The following is a 14,385-nucleotide window of genomic DNA, read 5'->3' as shown; positions in this document are numbered from 1 at the left end:
AGAAGGTAATCTGGGGTATCTGCTGGCATTTCTTTGTAAGCACATTAATATTCATGACCACTTTCAGACATTTCTTGTGTTCGTTTGACAGTAGAGGTAGGGGTTTCTGGCATTTTGCCAATGTTGTGCTAACCACATGCATCAAGGTGGGAAGCTCTGCAATGTAACCTCAATGCCTGCACTACCTGGTCTGTTCAGAGGGGCAGTTTTGTATTGCTGCTGCTTTCAGTCATTTTTGTAGTTAGTGTTGGTGCCGAAAATCCAACTTCCCTTAACATCCATTACATCCAAATACCAGTTAACTACAACTGCAGCCCTCCCACTTTAGTCTCATGGTGCCACCTGCCTCATGACCTCATAACCACTTCCCCTCTGGGAAGTAAATGCATGTAAATTTAAGGTGCCACTTGCTGCATTCTGGTCTTGTTTTGCTTGCTTCTCCTCATGCTTGCTGTTGTGAATGGGCCTCACATGCGTTTTCTGGACTAACACTGAGCAATGAGGATTGGAAGATTGTACCCCTTTAGGTCCTAGGGGGAATTTCCTCCTATTGAAGCCTTATGACTTTGGCACAGATTTGACTTGGAGTGGCCCCAGTACATCTGATGTATAGCCACCTGTTGTGGGAAAGATAAGGCAAGAGAGCTTGTTCGTGTAGGCAATCTTTTCTTCTCAACTGAACAAAGCTGGATTAGCTGCATAGTAATTTGCTTGTGGTCAGTTTTGCCAATGCAAAAACTTCAGCACTTCAAGGTTGACTTGATTAAAGTATCTGAACAAAGTTACTAGGTTTTTTTTTTAATTTTTTTTTTTTTTTTATATATAAAGTTTTACATTTTTGGATGTCTAACCCTGCTCTGTGCCCCAGTAGCTGAAGACCCCTGTGAGGTGACGCACTGTGACCACAACCAGACATGTGTAGTCCAGGACGGCCTGCCAGTCTGCCTGTCCAAGACCAGGCTGTGTTCAGCCTGGGGGGAATCTCACTACCACACCTTGGATGGCAGGACCTTTGACTTCCACGGCACCTGCAACTACACGTTTGCCCGAGCCCCCTGCCATGTCTCTTCAAACGCATCCAGCCCCGTCGAAGTGCAGATCGCCGGGCCGCCCACTGCCAACGCCACGGCCTCCTTCGACAGGGTCCTTGTTGGTGTCCAGGGCTTTGACATCACCATGATCAAGGGGGAGCTGCGGCAAGTCTGGGTGAGGCACGGGTGGCGACGCTGCCCCGTCTGCCGCCTGCAAGAATCTCGCATACCTGCCCACCCACACTGCTGCCCACCTAGTCCTTCAGTACATCTGAGAATATTGAAAATCCAGCTGGATGAGGTTTAGTAGAACTGTCTGTTTGGCCCCAAAAGTAAATGACTAGAAAAACACTGCCGGTTGTACTGAATTTGTCATGCTCACTGACCTACTCAACTAGCTAGCTGAAGTACTGGTGGTTTCTTTCAACATTAATTTGCTTTGGCAAGATGCTATATACCCTACTGATTTTTGCTGTAGTGATTTGTTGGCTGATATTAGCATGCTCCCAAAATAATTTGGATATTGATCTTGTTTCTGCGTAAACTAAAATAGACAGCCATCAAGGGGTTTGCAAGTATGCTAACTTAATTTGTGTGACTACTCATTTCAAACTAGTGTTCATTATCCATGTGCTCTAGTATTGTCACTATCTGTATTGTGCACATTATTTAATAGTAAGCTGTTTAGGGACTGCAGATGAGAAATTAGCTGAAGCTAATTCTGGTACATCAAGTAGCAACATTTAATATTGTCTGTAGTCCCTTAATAAAAATGCTGGTGTATCTACAAATGATGTGCAAGCTTTCAAGAGTGCCTAACTTCTCTTGCTTGTGGTGGTGGTGGTGCTAGTGTGTTCAAACCAGCGTCTCAACGTTTGCTCTGCTGGCTGAACGTTTCCAGTCCTCAAACCAATGTCTCCCCGTCGACCCTCCAGGTAAACGGACTGAAGCGCCTCCTGCCCTGCTACCTGAGCAGCACGCTGCAGCTGTTCCCCAGTTGCTCCGGCGTCGTCTTGGAGACCGGCTTGGGCCTGTCGCTGCGGTACGACTGGCTCCACCACCTGGAGGTGCGCGTGAGCCAGGAGCTCTCGAGCGCGGTGTGCGGGCTCTGCGGCGGCTCTGGCCGCGACTCAGCCCACGGCCTCCCGGCTCCGGGCGGTAACGCCACGGTCGCCGACCGCGCGGCGGCGGTGGTGGCGTTCGCCCGGTCCTGGAAAACGGGCGGCAACGGCAGCCTGTGCGGCGACGACTGCGGCAGCTCCTGCCCCCGCTGCGACCCTGCTCAGCTGGCGGCGACCCCCGGGGTACGAGCCTGCGGTCTCTTGCAGGACCCGAAGGGTCCCTTCGCCAACTGCCTGAAGACTGTCGATCCTGCCCCGTACGTCCGAGCCTGCAAGGATGACCTCTGCACTCAGAAGGGGGACCATGCCGTGGCTTGCAGGGCCCTTAAGGCTTTTGCGGACGCCTGCCAGGGTTCTGGGACCAGAGTCTCTCCCTGGAGAGAGCTGGCCAACTGCTGTGAGTGTGCTCCCTTATGCAACCTGCTGTGTAGTGAACATGCCTATAAAAGCCATTTTCCTCTGGTGCTACATGCATGTGAGCAAGTCCTGAAGAGAAGTGGTTTCTTCACACTGCATGTAATTTACCTTACCAACTAGCATTTTGGAGCAGGTGTTCCCACGTTGCTATGGAAATAGGCACTTTATTTTAAATTAACCTTAATGTTCCAAAGTTTCACAACATTTTTGGATGTTCTTGCAAAGCATACCTGGTCTAGTATACACCATTTGCACTGATTTATTCATATGTATTGCATATTTATCTTAAGTTGTTCATGATGTACTTCAATGTTAAAATGTCCCCTACATTGCAGCATGTGTGTTTGATAAAGGTGTGAAATGTGTTATTGAAGTGGGTCTTCAGCCTGATGTTAGGGAGCCTTTGAGTTTGGACATGTTCTACATGTTTGTTCTTAAAGAAACCATTACTGAAATGAACTAACATGGAATATTTTTGCAGTTATTTTTTCCCTCTTGAGATGCATGAAAGTTAACTTTCCCCTTGACCCTCCAGCCATGGCTTGTGCTGCAAACAGCCACTACGAAACCTGTGGGTCCTTGTGCCCGGCCACCTGTGGTGACCCCGATGCCCCCTCTCGGTGCCGGTCTGGCTGTGCGGAGACGTGCCAGTGCGACCAGGGCTTTCTGCTCTGCAAGGAAGGATGTGTGCGGCCCAGCCAGTGCGGCTGCACCCACCAGGGCTCCTACAGGCCGCCCAACCAAACCTTCTGGGCCGACAAGTGCCAGCAGCGCTGCTCCTGCAGCCCCGCCTCCAGGAACGCCACCTGCATCCCGGCTCGGTGCGAGCACGACGAGAAGTGCCTGGTTCAGGACGGGGCGTACGGCTGTCACAAGGGGCCCCGCGGGCTCTGCCTGGCTCAGGGGGATCCCCACTACACCACCTTCGACGGCCGCAGGTTTGACTTTCACGGAAACTGCGTGTACCTTCTGGCGTCGCACTGTCCCAGCAGGGGAGCCCTGCCAGATTTCAAAATCGAGGTGCAGAATGAAAGGAGAGGGACCGCAGAGTCCTTTTCTAAAATGGTCCGAATACGGTTGCTTGGCTATGAGATCCAAATCTCTTTGGAGGTGGAGGACAAGGTCTTGGTAAGTTGATTTCTTATCAGTTTTAATTACTATATACAAGTGTTTCTGAGATTCGGGCAATAGAAGTGCAAAATGCTGTTCATCTAAAGTTAATGGAAAAGATTGTATTATGTTGGATTTTATCTGGAAAATGGTGATGTAAAAATCTGTTACTCTCCGTATTAGGTCAATGGCCTTTTGTTGGGTCTTCCAACTGTGCTGAGCCGAGGCAAGGTGAAAATTTACAAGACTGGTCTCTCGCTGTACGTGGAGAGTGATTTTGGGCTCATGCTGAGATACAACTGGAACAACCTTGTGACCCTGGCCATACCCAGATCCTTTGCTGGTGCGATGTGTGGCATCTGTGGGAATTTCAATGGAGACAAAAATGATGATTTGGTCCCCCCAATGAGCTCAGATGCCAATTCCTCAGTTTCTCTGATCCGTTGGAAGACTAGTGAGATTGCGGGGTGCACAGACATGGTTGGTTTCAAGGTGGCGCGGTGTCCAAATGATATCAGAGCAGCCCTCTCTAAGGGGGACCGCTGCGGGATGATAATGGACTCAAAGGGGCCATTCCGGCACTGCCACGAAACGGTCGACCCCCTCGACCCATTTGAGAACTGCATCAGCGACGTCTTTCTGAACAAATGCAGCCAGGCTGTGCTGTGCCAGAATTTGGCGGGCTATGTGGCTACCTGTCAGGATGCAGGGGTCGAAGTGTACAGCTGGAGGTCCCCAAAGTTCTGCAGTAAGTTCCCATCTCCTCCTGTACATGTTAAATAATCATCACCTGAAATTTCGTTGGCACCTGAACTTGCTGACTATCTAGATGACAGGTGGGGAAAATCTATGAAGAATATTTTCAGTTTTCCTTAGTGTTATAACTCTGGGCTGCTCAACCCTGTTCCTGGAGATAAACCATCCTGTAGGTTCTCATGTCAAGTAATTTGAAAACCTACAGGATGGTAGATCTCCAGGAACAGGGTTGAGCAGCCCAGTGTTTTGGGTTCAACTCTGGGTTGTCCTTATTTATTTTTTTAATGTTAACTTGTCCTTATTTACTACTACTCCACCACCACTACACCCCCCCCCCCCCCGCTCTGCTTAATTACATGTATTCCCTTTGTACAAGATTTTGATCTCAGTGGGTTATTCCTGTGTGGATAAAGGTGGTACTGTGACAAAAGTAGTTAATGTAGAGGAAGAGTAGGACAATGGCGCCTCTGCCCTGCAGTGTTGGAAATGGTGGTGAGGGTGAGTTGCATCCTCACCCGGTCATTCCCTCCATTACAGGCATGTCATGCCCTGCCAACAGCGAATACGCGTTGTGTTCCTCTCCCACCCCCAACTCGTGCGCCGAGCCGCCCAGTCTTCACGCCGCCGTCTGCCAGGAGGGCTGCCGGTGCTTGCCGGGCTTCTTCCGAAGCGGGGAGGAGTGCGTCCCCGAGCTGGAGTGCGGCTGCCTGCGGGACGGGGTCTACCACGCTTCCGGGGCGATGTTCTTCCCCGGCGAGCGCTGCCTGACGGAGTGCGTCTGCGAGGGTCGCGGCCAGGCGCGGTGCCGGAACAGCACCTGCCCCGCCGGCACGCGGTGCGGTGTCCAAAACGGCACGCGGGCCTGCTACCCGGAGCCGGGCTCGGGCCGGTGCAGCCTCTCCGGAGGGGTGCACGTCCGGAGCTTTGACGGGCGCGGCTTCGACTTCCGGGGAACGTGCGGCTACGTGCTGGCGCAAACGTGCGGCGGGAGCGCGGCTAAGGGGAGCGGAGCTAACGGGATCGCGGCTAAAGGGAGCGCGGCTAACGGGAGCGACGCTAACTGGACCGAGGCTGCCTTCTCCGTCCTCTTCCAGCCTGGGCGGGTGCACCTGCAGATTTACGGAACCAATCTGACCCTGACTTCAGGCAGGAGCGGAAAAGTCGAGGTAGGCCCCGTGGATGGATGGCTGACTGTCACTGCGGATGACTGAGTTATTGATGGGACGTAACAAATGGATCATTCTCCCTACAATCAGATATGCTGCATGTTAAATGGGAAATCTATAGTAGATGTTTTTGTTCTGGGGCTGATCTGTTTTCAGAAATCTCCCTCTGTCGTATCATTAATCTGCTTTCATTCTTGGATGCTGTAATTCAAAATAGGTTTTGAGGGCCTTGTTCTAATATTCAAGCCTAGAACAATTGTATGGGATTTGCTTACTGAAGTGTCTTTATGCAATGCTGATGAGCATCGACTCAAATGATGTCTAGCTGTGGGAGCCTTTTAGTAATGGAATATTCAACTCTGCCCCATGTCTCTCTCTCTCCTCCTCCCCCCCCCCCCCCCAAGGTGGATGGTGTCCTGTGGAACTTGCCAGCTCAGCTGGGTGAGCTCAGAGTCCTTCAGCTTGGCCTGAGGGTGCAGGTGGAGGCTGACGCAGGTGTGATTCTGGCCTACGACCGGCAGGATTTCGTGCAGGTGACCGTCCTCCGCAGCTACGCCGGCCGCCTGTGTGGCCTGTGCGGCGACTTCGACGGGAACGCCACCAACGACCTCCAGCTCCCCGGCGGCGCCCTGACCTCCGACCCCGCTGCCCTGGCTGCGTCGTGGAAGGCTCCGGGCCTGGCCGCGAACTGCAGCGACGGCTGCGGGGGCGGCGGCTGCCCCGCCTGCAACGGCACGGAGGCGGCCCGGTTCCGGTCGGAGGAGCACTGCGGGTTGCTCTCCGCGCCCGCAGGCCCGTTTCGGGCGTGCCTCTCCGTGGTGGACCCCGGGCCCCAGTTGGAGAACTGCGTGTACGACCTGTGCGTTTCCCATGGCGACCGGGGAAAGTACTGCAGCAACCTGCAGGCTTACACGCTGGCCTGCCATGCAGCTGGGGCTCGCATCGAGCCGTGGAGGAATCATACCTTCTGCCGTGAGTAGATCTGTGCCCACCTACAATGCCCCCTCCCATGACTGCACAAAAGCTTGCTATCATTATCTTCACTAGTTCTGTGGTTCTGACATTTTTCATGTTAAATTTTTTTTTTTTTTTTTAAACCTTCAATCTCTCATTGCCTGGTTTTATTATACTCTAAATTTGACAAAAGCCAGCAAACCCTTATGATTTTTCCAGAAGCAGTGTTCGAGGACTCCTGTTCTAAGCTCCAGTTTGACATTGTGTAATTCCCCCCCCCCCCCTCTGGCTTGGCTACTTTGGTTTCCTGCAGCTCTTGCCTGCCCTCCCAACTCCGAGTACAGCGTGCGCGTGGACACCTGCGCGGTGACCTGCGCCAACGTTTCCCACCTGGCCTGCCGGTCGTTCAGGGCCGAGGGCTGTCGCTGCGACCCTGGCTTCCAGCTGAGCGTGAATCGCTGCGTCGAGGCGGAGGCGTGCGGCTGCTTCCAGCATGGCCGGTACTACGAGGTGAGTACGGTCTCATCCCCAAAACGGTAAATGGGCTGCGTGTATGTAGCGCTTTTATCCAAAGCGCTTTACAATTGATTACCTCATTCACCCATTCACACACACCCACACACCAATGGTGAAAGGCTGCCATGCAAGGTACCAGTCAGCTCGTTGGGAGCAGTTGGGTGTCTTGCTCAGGGGACACTTGAACACACCCGGGGCGGGGGATCGAACCAGAAACCCTCCGACTCCAAAGACGTGTGAGGAACGGGAATGTGGCTCTATGGTCGTGTTCAACAAATGTTTCACAAGTGGGGTTCATTCACAAAAGAACACCCCCGTAGAGGGGTGAGAACCTGCCGTGTATGGTATCGTTGTTATAAGCAACCAATTGTCAGCTTTGCGGTGGGGGTTACTTGCGTGCACACTTCATGGCAATCATGAACTGTTTAAGCTGAACTAGACATTTTTCTACAGCATGTGTTGCTGTAACTATTTGAAAAGATGAGTCAAGTTTATGAATTTAATCTTTCAGTTGAGCTGTAAACTGAAATTGGATATTTTAATTTTTTTCTTCAAAGCAATTTGACTCTTCAGTTCCATTAGATATGGTGCTGGTTAAAATGCAATCGCTCTGTCTTCTGTGCTGCATGTGCTGAACTTTGGGGCTGAGCTCGAAACCTGTTTCTCCTCCCCGTGATTCACTTCCAGCTCTTCCATTGGCTTCCAGCGACACTGTCGCCTGGATGAATTCCCAAAACTAATTAATGAACCTGGTCCCTGTGTCATAGAGGAAAGGAGTGGGTCAGGGAGGGGGAGGTGTGGTGTGTGGTGGTGGTGGGGGGGGGGGGGGGTTGCTCACAGCACACTGTCATGTGTTATTTATGACTCTGCTCAAACAAAAGGTTTCCTAATCCATTCTCTGGGGGAGTGTTTGTTCTGTGTGGCAGTTGAGGTAGTGTGTGTGCGGTTTATTTTTTTTAGCGACTGGGGGTGGGTGCGGGGGTGTGGTATCAGTTGGCTGACTCATGCTGTCCACAGCTGGGGGAGACGTTCTGGGCTGGAGGGTGCAAGAAGAGGTGCCACTGCTCCACTCCCGGAACTCTGCGCTGTGAGTCAGCGGCCTGTCCCGAGGGCAGGGGGTGTGGCCTCCTTAACGGCTCCATGGAGTGCCTTCAGAAAGGTGAGTGAGGGCGCTCGCTCGCTCGCTTGCTCACTGGCCTGGCCTGGCCGGATCTCCCTGTTGGAGAAGCAGGGTACACCTGTTCTGCTCTCGTCAGTGGTGCCCAGTTCAGCCAGTCTTTATTCCTTCACGCCTGCCTTTTACAGACACGTTGTTGCAATTGACATTTTCCTGGGGATTTGACAACTGACAATTTGACAACGCATAATTCTCACTGATCCAATTTCAGGAAGGCTGGAAACTGATACCTGAATAACCCAAAACCACCCCCCACCCAAAAGGCAAAGCTGAGCTGGAAAATGTTGGGGGGGGGGGGAATACAGCAAAAAAAAAGTTTACTTGAAGGCACAATAAGCAGTCATACAAGCATCTAATGGGATTTTTTCAGTACAGTGAAATGGCCTTGAGGCTATTCAGGCTTGATGCCGTTTTAATTCTGGTGCAGTTGGTAGGGTTTGGTTTGGAATGTGCCCAATGGACCATTGTATTTGTCATTTGCTGGCGAAGGAACGTGAAACTGAGACAGATGTGACCGATTTGGTAGGGTTTGGGTTCTGACACTGAGGGTGCCCTGCTCTAGAGTGCTCTGGTTTTTGCTCCTCAGGCTGGCTCGCCTATGCAATCTGGGCTGTAAAGCTTGGTCTGCCTCCCTCTGGAGGGGTGGAAGGCCCAGCTGAGGACATTAGAGTCAATCAAAAGCATGGAATCCTTGCTACCCTCCTGCAAATGAGATTTACTTTCACCAAAAAAGATGAACTAGTGGTGCCCATTGCTCATCTCCCAGATGTCCGGCTGAATTATGGAATGAAATCGGTGCAGTCGGCCATTTTGAACGTGCGCCTGCCTTTACTTACTCCCAGCAAATTGGGAGCGGCCAAGCACATGGAATGGCCTTTGCAATATAACACTGGAGCACCCGAGCATGCGGAGATGGCCCCAGCAATCCAACGCTGAGGCAATAAAACGGGCAAGCTGTGCCGGTTTGCTAACGGCGCGCGCGCTGGGCACCCCTCTGAATGGCCAACTCACACCCCATTAATCTTGGATTTAAATAAACAGACTGGTACAAACGTTAATGTGGACCGAGGAGAATGGGCTTTAAAGCTTCTCCCTGATTAAATTCACTCAACTGCTTAATGTTCCCATTGAACCTCTGTTCCGTCTGGGGGAGGGGCCTTGTGTTGTGACTGGATGCCGTTTCTCCAGGTGCGGGTTCCAGTGTTGCCTACCCTGGAGCCAGCTGTTGGGTGCTGGGTGGCTCCTACTTCTCCACCTTTGACGGAACGAACTTCGACTTCCAGGGCAACTGCACCTACATTCTGGCCCGAAAGTGTGGCAAGGGGGCGTCGTCCCCCCCCTTCACGGTCCTAATCGAGAAAAGCCAGGATCTGTCCTCTGCCCTGAAGACCATTCTGGTCGACGTGTCTGAAGACCACATTGTCATGAAGCCTGGGAGCTCTTCCATATGGGTAAGTGCCCTGTGTGTGGGTGTGTGTACTTTATTTGCGTAGTCCTTAAAAATGAGGAGGGTGGCCATGGGTGCAGTGTAGATTAAAATGTACAGTCCATGCTAACTGCCTTTCCCCTCTGGCCAATCGTCTTGTGAAACGGGCTTTAATTGTGTTTCATTGTGAAGGGATATTTTATAATTGCACGGTAGGAGTCGGCAGCCAGCTGGCATTCAGCGGTGTTGATTGACAGCTGGCTTTCAGGTGAAAAACGGGTCAGGTAGTTGGTAGTCGGGTAGTTTCGCCAGACCAATCAGCCTTTCTTTTCCGGTGTTGTCAAGGCAGCGGAGTTGCTTTAACTCTTCGTTGCTGGCGTTTGATGCAACACTAATTCAGATGGGCAAGCCCCCAGGAATGCACTGCTACATTTTTAACTCCTGGAGATCCAGCACTGATTGCTCTGAAAGCAAGTCATGAATGCAGCTTTCGCTGTCTGTGTTCGTCTGTGGCCCCAGTTAGAAACTCCCATGTAACCTCTGAATACCTTGATGTGCCCGGTTGCTTTTATAAATGGCCTCTTCTGGTTCCTTGGATCCTGAATGGCTGCTGAGAAGACTGGCTGTGTTCAGACGGCTGTTCCGGATCGGGTGCGCAGGGTCCTGTGTTAATGATTTTTACTCCTGTGGGGGGGTTGACTGTGTCCCTTGCGGTTCCCTCCGAAAGGTGAATGGGCAGAAGGCGTACCTGCCGGCGACGCTCGGCGACGTGACGATCCACCGGAGCAGCTTCTTCATTTTCCTGGACACCACCTTCGGCCTGTCCCTGAAGTACAACGGGGCCCAGTACCTGCAGGTCAGCCTCCGCAACTTCACGGACGTGTGCGGCCTGTGCGGCGACTACAACGGCGACGCCGCCGACGACCTCCGCACACCAGAGGGCGCTGTGGCGGACGCGGTGGCGTTCGGGTGGAGCTGGAGGGACGACGACAAGGACCGCGACGCTGCCTGCGTGGCTGAGTGCTCCGGCGACTGCGCCATGGCGGAGGACGACCCCCCGCCGGGCGAGGACCCGGAGTACGAAGTGGCCGTACGCATCATGCTCTGGTCGGAGTACAGCCCGTTCCTGCGCTGCCACGTCAGCGTGGACCCCAGCGCCTACCTGAAGCTGTGCCAGGTGCACCACTGCACGAAGCTGTGGGACGCCCAGTTCCTGTGCCAGGCTCTGCAGTCCTACACCGCCTCCTGCCAGGCCGCCCGGGTGCAGATGACCAGCTGGAGGAACAGCACATTCTGCGGTGAGTACTGCAGAACGGCATGCTTGTCTGGAGGTTAAGGGATCAAACTATTCTTACAACACTGGAAGGGGGGTGGGGGGTGTTGGGGAATCCACAGCCCTTGTATGATGAATGGCTTTTTTAAAATGGCAATTTAAAAAAAATTTATTAAAGGAACTCATTTAGTCAAACTCCCTTGGACTCACTCCTATTGACTTTGTATCTAATTGATTATTCAGTATCGGAACATTACAATAAAAGCATTTTGCAGTTTGCACTACAGAAACGCCTTTAGGCGTTTTTTGGGTATTTATTTACTGTAACCAGCTTCAACAGTGTTGCTCTAATCCTGTTTGCAGTCTGTCCCTTTATATTCTTGCTTTTGGTGATGCAGCATGCAGTGCCCTCAGTATGGGAACAGTGGTGACGAACAGGTCATTCAGCCCAACATTGCTCGCCTTTTTTTCTGACTAAGCTGTACCAAGTGCTCTAATTTACCTCCAGACTAGGTGGCATCTAAGAATTGAAGGGCCATGCAGTTAAATTTGCACAGCAGAAGATTGGGGAATGCAGCTGTCTGTAAAATGGTAAAACGTGTGAATAGCATGAACTAAAAGCTAATTCTGTCCTTTTTGTTTCATTCATCTTTTGATCTCCAATACAAATGCCTTTAAGTATATAGCAGAACATGAGTGATCTCCCTGCCAGTGCCATGCTTTTCCTGAGGGTGCTGTGTTTGCAGAAATTGTCATGGGTAATGCAAGGAAAGGCCTGCATATCCTGCTAGGTTTCTGTTCCTCCTACCCCTGCTCCTGTCTCCTTATAACAAACTGATGCCATGTTTGGCATTTCAACATTAATGAACGCTTGGCATAAGTGCACTGCTGCCTGTTGCTGCCCCCCCCCCCCCAAAAAAAAGGCTAATTGGCACAAGTGAGTACAAACACAGGATTTCAGATGTTTTGTTTGTTTGCGAAAGGCTAATGTGAATATTTTTTTTGCACTAGTTGCGAATTGCCCCAAGCACAGCCACTACGTGGTGTGCGGCACGGCCTGCCCGGACTCCTGCTGGGCTTTCGGCCACGCCTCCAACTGCTCGCTGCCCTGCGTGGAGACCTGCCAGTGCGACGACGGCTTCGTGTTCGAGGGCGAGTTCTGCGTGCCGGCGGCCAGCTGCGGCTGCCTCCACCGGGGGGCGTACCACCGGCGGGACCAGCCCTTCTGGGCGGACGAGGCGTGCACGGAGAGCTGCGTGTGCGAGCGTCCCGGCGCGGCCCCCCGCTGCGCCCCGTCCTCCTGCGGGGCCCGGGCCTCCTGCGCCGCTCACGCTGAAGGCCGCGTCTGCCTGCCCTACCGGCTGGGGTCCTGCGCCCTGGAGAGCCGCCGCCACTTCCGAACCTTCGACGGGCGCGCCTTCGACTTCCAGGGGAGCTGTGCGTACCGCCTGGCGGGCCTGTGCCCCGGGGGCGCCGGCCTGACCCCGTTCGAGGTCCGGGTCCTGAACGCCGGGGACGACGCCGAATCCTCTCTGAAAGTGGTGGTCAGCGTGTACAACGTAACCGTGGAGATCTGCAGCCACAATAATAAACGGGTTACGGTGAGTTGCGAGCAACACACACACCACACACCACATGTGTAGTGTACAGCTATGCTTACTGTGCCTCTTGTTACCCCGAACGCGCTCCACACACTCGCTGCTTTCTCAGATTTTTAAATTGTATTCCTGACAACACCGAGTAATCCGAGGACAATGGCGTGACCCATTGCTTAACAGGGTTTGATTGAACACTGCCATGTTTTTTTTTACAAAAGGTGGGAATCTGTGATTACAAGGTGCATTGTGAGCAGATTAGTCTGGTATTTAACACTGCTGATCCTGCTGCTCAGAACAGGGCCATGTGCCCTAACATGATTGAATGATTGGAGAAGCTTACACAACGTGCAGTATTTGTTTTTAAAGAGGAAAAAGAAACCCAGGCAAGCTTGGACCTGTCTGACTGTCAAATTTTTTTTTTCCCAGCAATCAAAAGGGCTTTCAGCATGTTCAACAGACGCATGCTGCCATATTGTCACTAAACTTGTTTTTTTTTTTTTTTTGTTTTTTAATAACGCAAAGTTAATTATAGGTGCATTTGTTCCCATTTTGAAGTTTTCATAAGGCAATGCTTCAGGGGATGAGGCTGGTAGATTTAATGACTAACATTTTGAGCAGTCCATCTTTGCTGCCATGTGGATTTGGACAGGATGCATGGCACCAGCCAGGCAGGGAGCACACCCCAGCACCCAGGACTGGAACTAGGGCCACTAATGGATGATTCATTTGCATGATTAAGTATTTGGGAATTTCAGTTGGCTGGCTTTTGTTTCATGCTTGACGTCCTAGATCAGAAACACTTGCCTGCAGCCTGATGCTGTAGGCAAAATAACATGGTAATTTAGAATTTATTTTCAGCATGCATTGGTAGTGTTGGGTCTTGTGCCATTTGAAATGTGGCATTTTAAGTGACTATTTGGTCTTAAATGCCAATCTAAAAACATCCTGTGCATATTACTGTACTTTGCTAAAGTGGTCATTTAAATACTGCTTAAATGCACTCGTACCACAATCATGAATTAAGCTGAAAGTGCCTTTTACCTTTACCCTCCTGACCCGTATGGTCTTCTGCAGGTGGACGGTCTCCATAGAAACATGCCGTACGCCCTGAGCGGAGGCAAGGTTTCCGTGCGCACCACAGGTCTGCGCACGCTCCTGCACACCGACTTCGGCCTTTCCGTCGCCCTGTACGCCAACGACCGCCTCGCCGTCATGCTGTCCAGCGAGTACGCCGGCGCCACCTGTGGCCTGTGCGGGAACTACAACGGGGACCCCGCCGACGACCTGACGGGCCGGGGAGGCCAGCCGGCCCAGAGCCCCGCGGAGCTGGTGAGGAGCTGGAACAGCGGGGCGCTCCCCTGGTGCGTGGAGGGCTGCCCAGGGGGCTGCCCGGCCTGCACCCCCAAACAGCGGGCGGAGTACGCGGGGCCCGCCGCCTGCGGGAGGCTGCTGAACGCCTCCGGGCCTTTCCGAATCTGCCACGCCAAGGTGGCGCCCCGACGGTTCCACGACGACTGCGTCAGCGACCTCTGCTGGCAAGCGGGCGCCGGCTCCGCCCTCTGCCGGTCGCTCGGCAACTACGTGGCTGCCTGTCAGGAAGAGAACGTGAAAATCTACGACTGGAGAAGCCCGGACTTCTGCGGTAAGCGATTGTGGTGGGGGGGGGGCCCTTTGGGCAGTCCCCCCCCTTCTATTGATTTCCTGCAGATTTAATTGCGCTGGCGGTGAAGGCAGCTTTGGAGACCTCCCTCGCTCCTCTGCAGGGTGGTGACTGGCTTTGCATTCGTAAGACCCGCCACTGCAGCCGTGTGCTGGGCTTTTCATCGACACTTTGATTTGT

General features: G+C 52.6%; 1 protein-coding gene across 1 annotated transcript in view; it reads left to right on the top strand.

Moving 5' to 3' along the window:
* The window catches only part of LOC135248502 (IgGFc-binding protein-like), a 62,334-nt gene that overhangs the window by 1,536 nt on the left and 46,413 nt on the right, over window positions 1-14,385 (top strand). The window contains exons 2-13 of the mRNA XM_064323265.1: window positions 869-1,206; window positions 1,967-2,549; window positions 3,105-3,697; window positions 3,863-4,427; window positions 4,973-5,601; window positions 6,006-6,573; window positions 6,869-7,065; window positions 8,089-8,230; window positions 9,437-9,699; window positions 10,402-10,972; window positions 11,959-12,548; window positions 13,620-14,187. Of these exons, the coding sequence (XP_064179335.1) occupies window positions 869-1,206; window positions 1,967-2,549; window positions 3,105-3,697; window positions 3,863-4,427; window positions 4,973-5,601; window positions 6,006-6,573; window positions 6,869-7,065; window positions 8,089-8,230; window positions 9,437-9,699; window positions 10,402-10,972; window positions 11,959-12,548; window positions 13,620-14,187 (5,607 nt within the window). The remainder of the gene's footprint in view (window positions 1-868; window positions 1,207-1,966; window positions 2,550-3,104; window positions 3,698-3,862; window positions 4,428-4,972; window positions 5,602-6,005; window positions 6,574-6,868; window positions 7,066-8,088; window positions 8,231-9,436; window positions 9,700-10,401; window positions 10,973-11,958; window positions 12,549-13,619; window positions 14,188-14,385) is intronic.

This window comes from Anguilla rostrata, chromosome 1 (assembly GCF_018555375.3).
Source record: "Anguilla rostrata isolate EN2019 chromosome 1, ASM1855537v3, whole genome shotgun sequence".
NCBI classification, from domain to species: Eukaryota; Metazoa; Chordata; class Actinopteri; order Anguilliformes; family Anguillidae; genus Anguilla; species Anguilla rostrata.
Note: the sequence above shows the minus strand (reverse complement) of the source record. Positions and strands in the feature narration are given on the sequence as shown.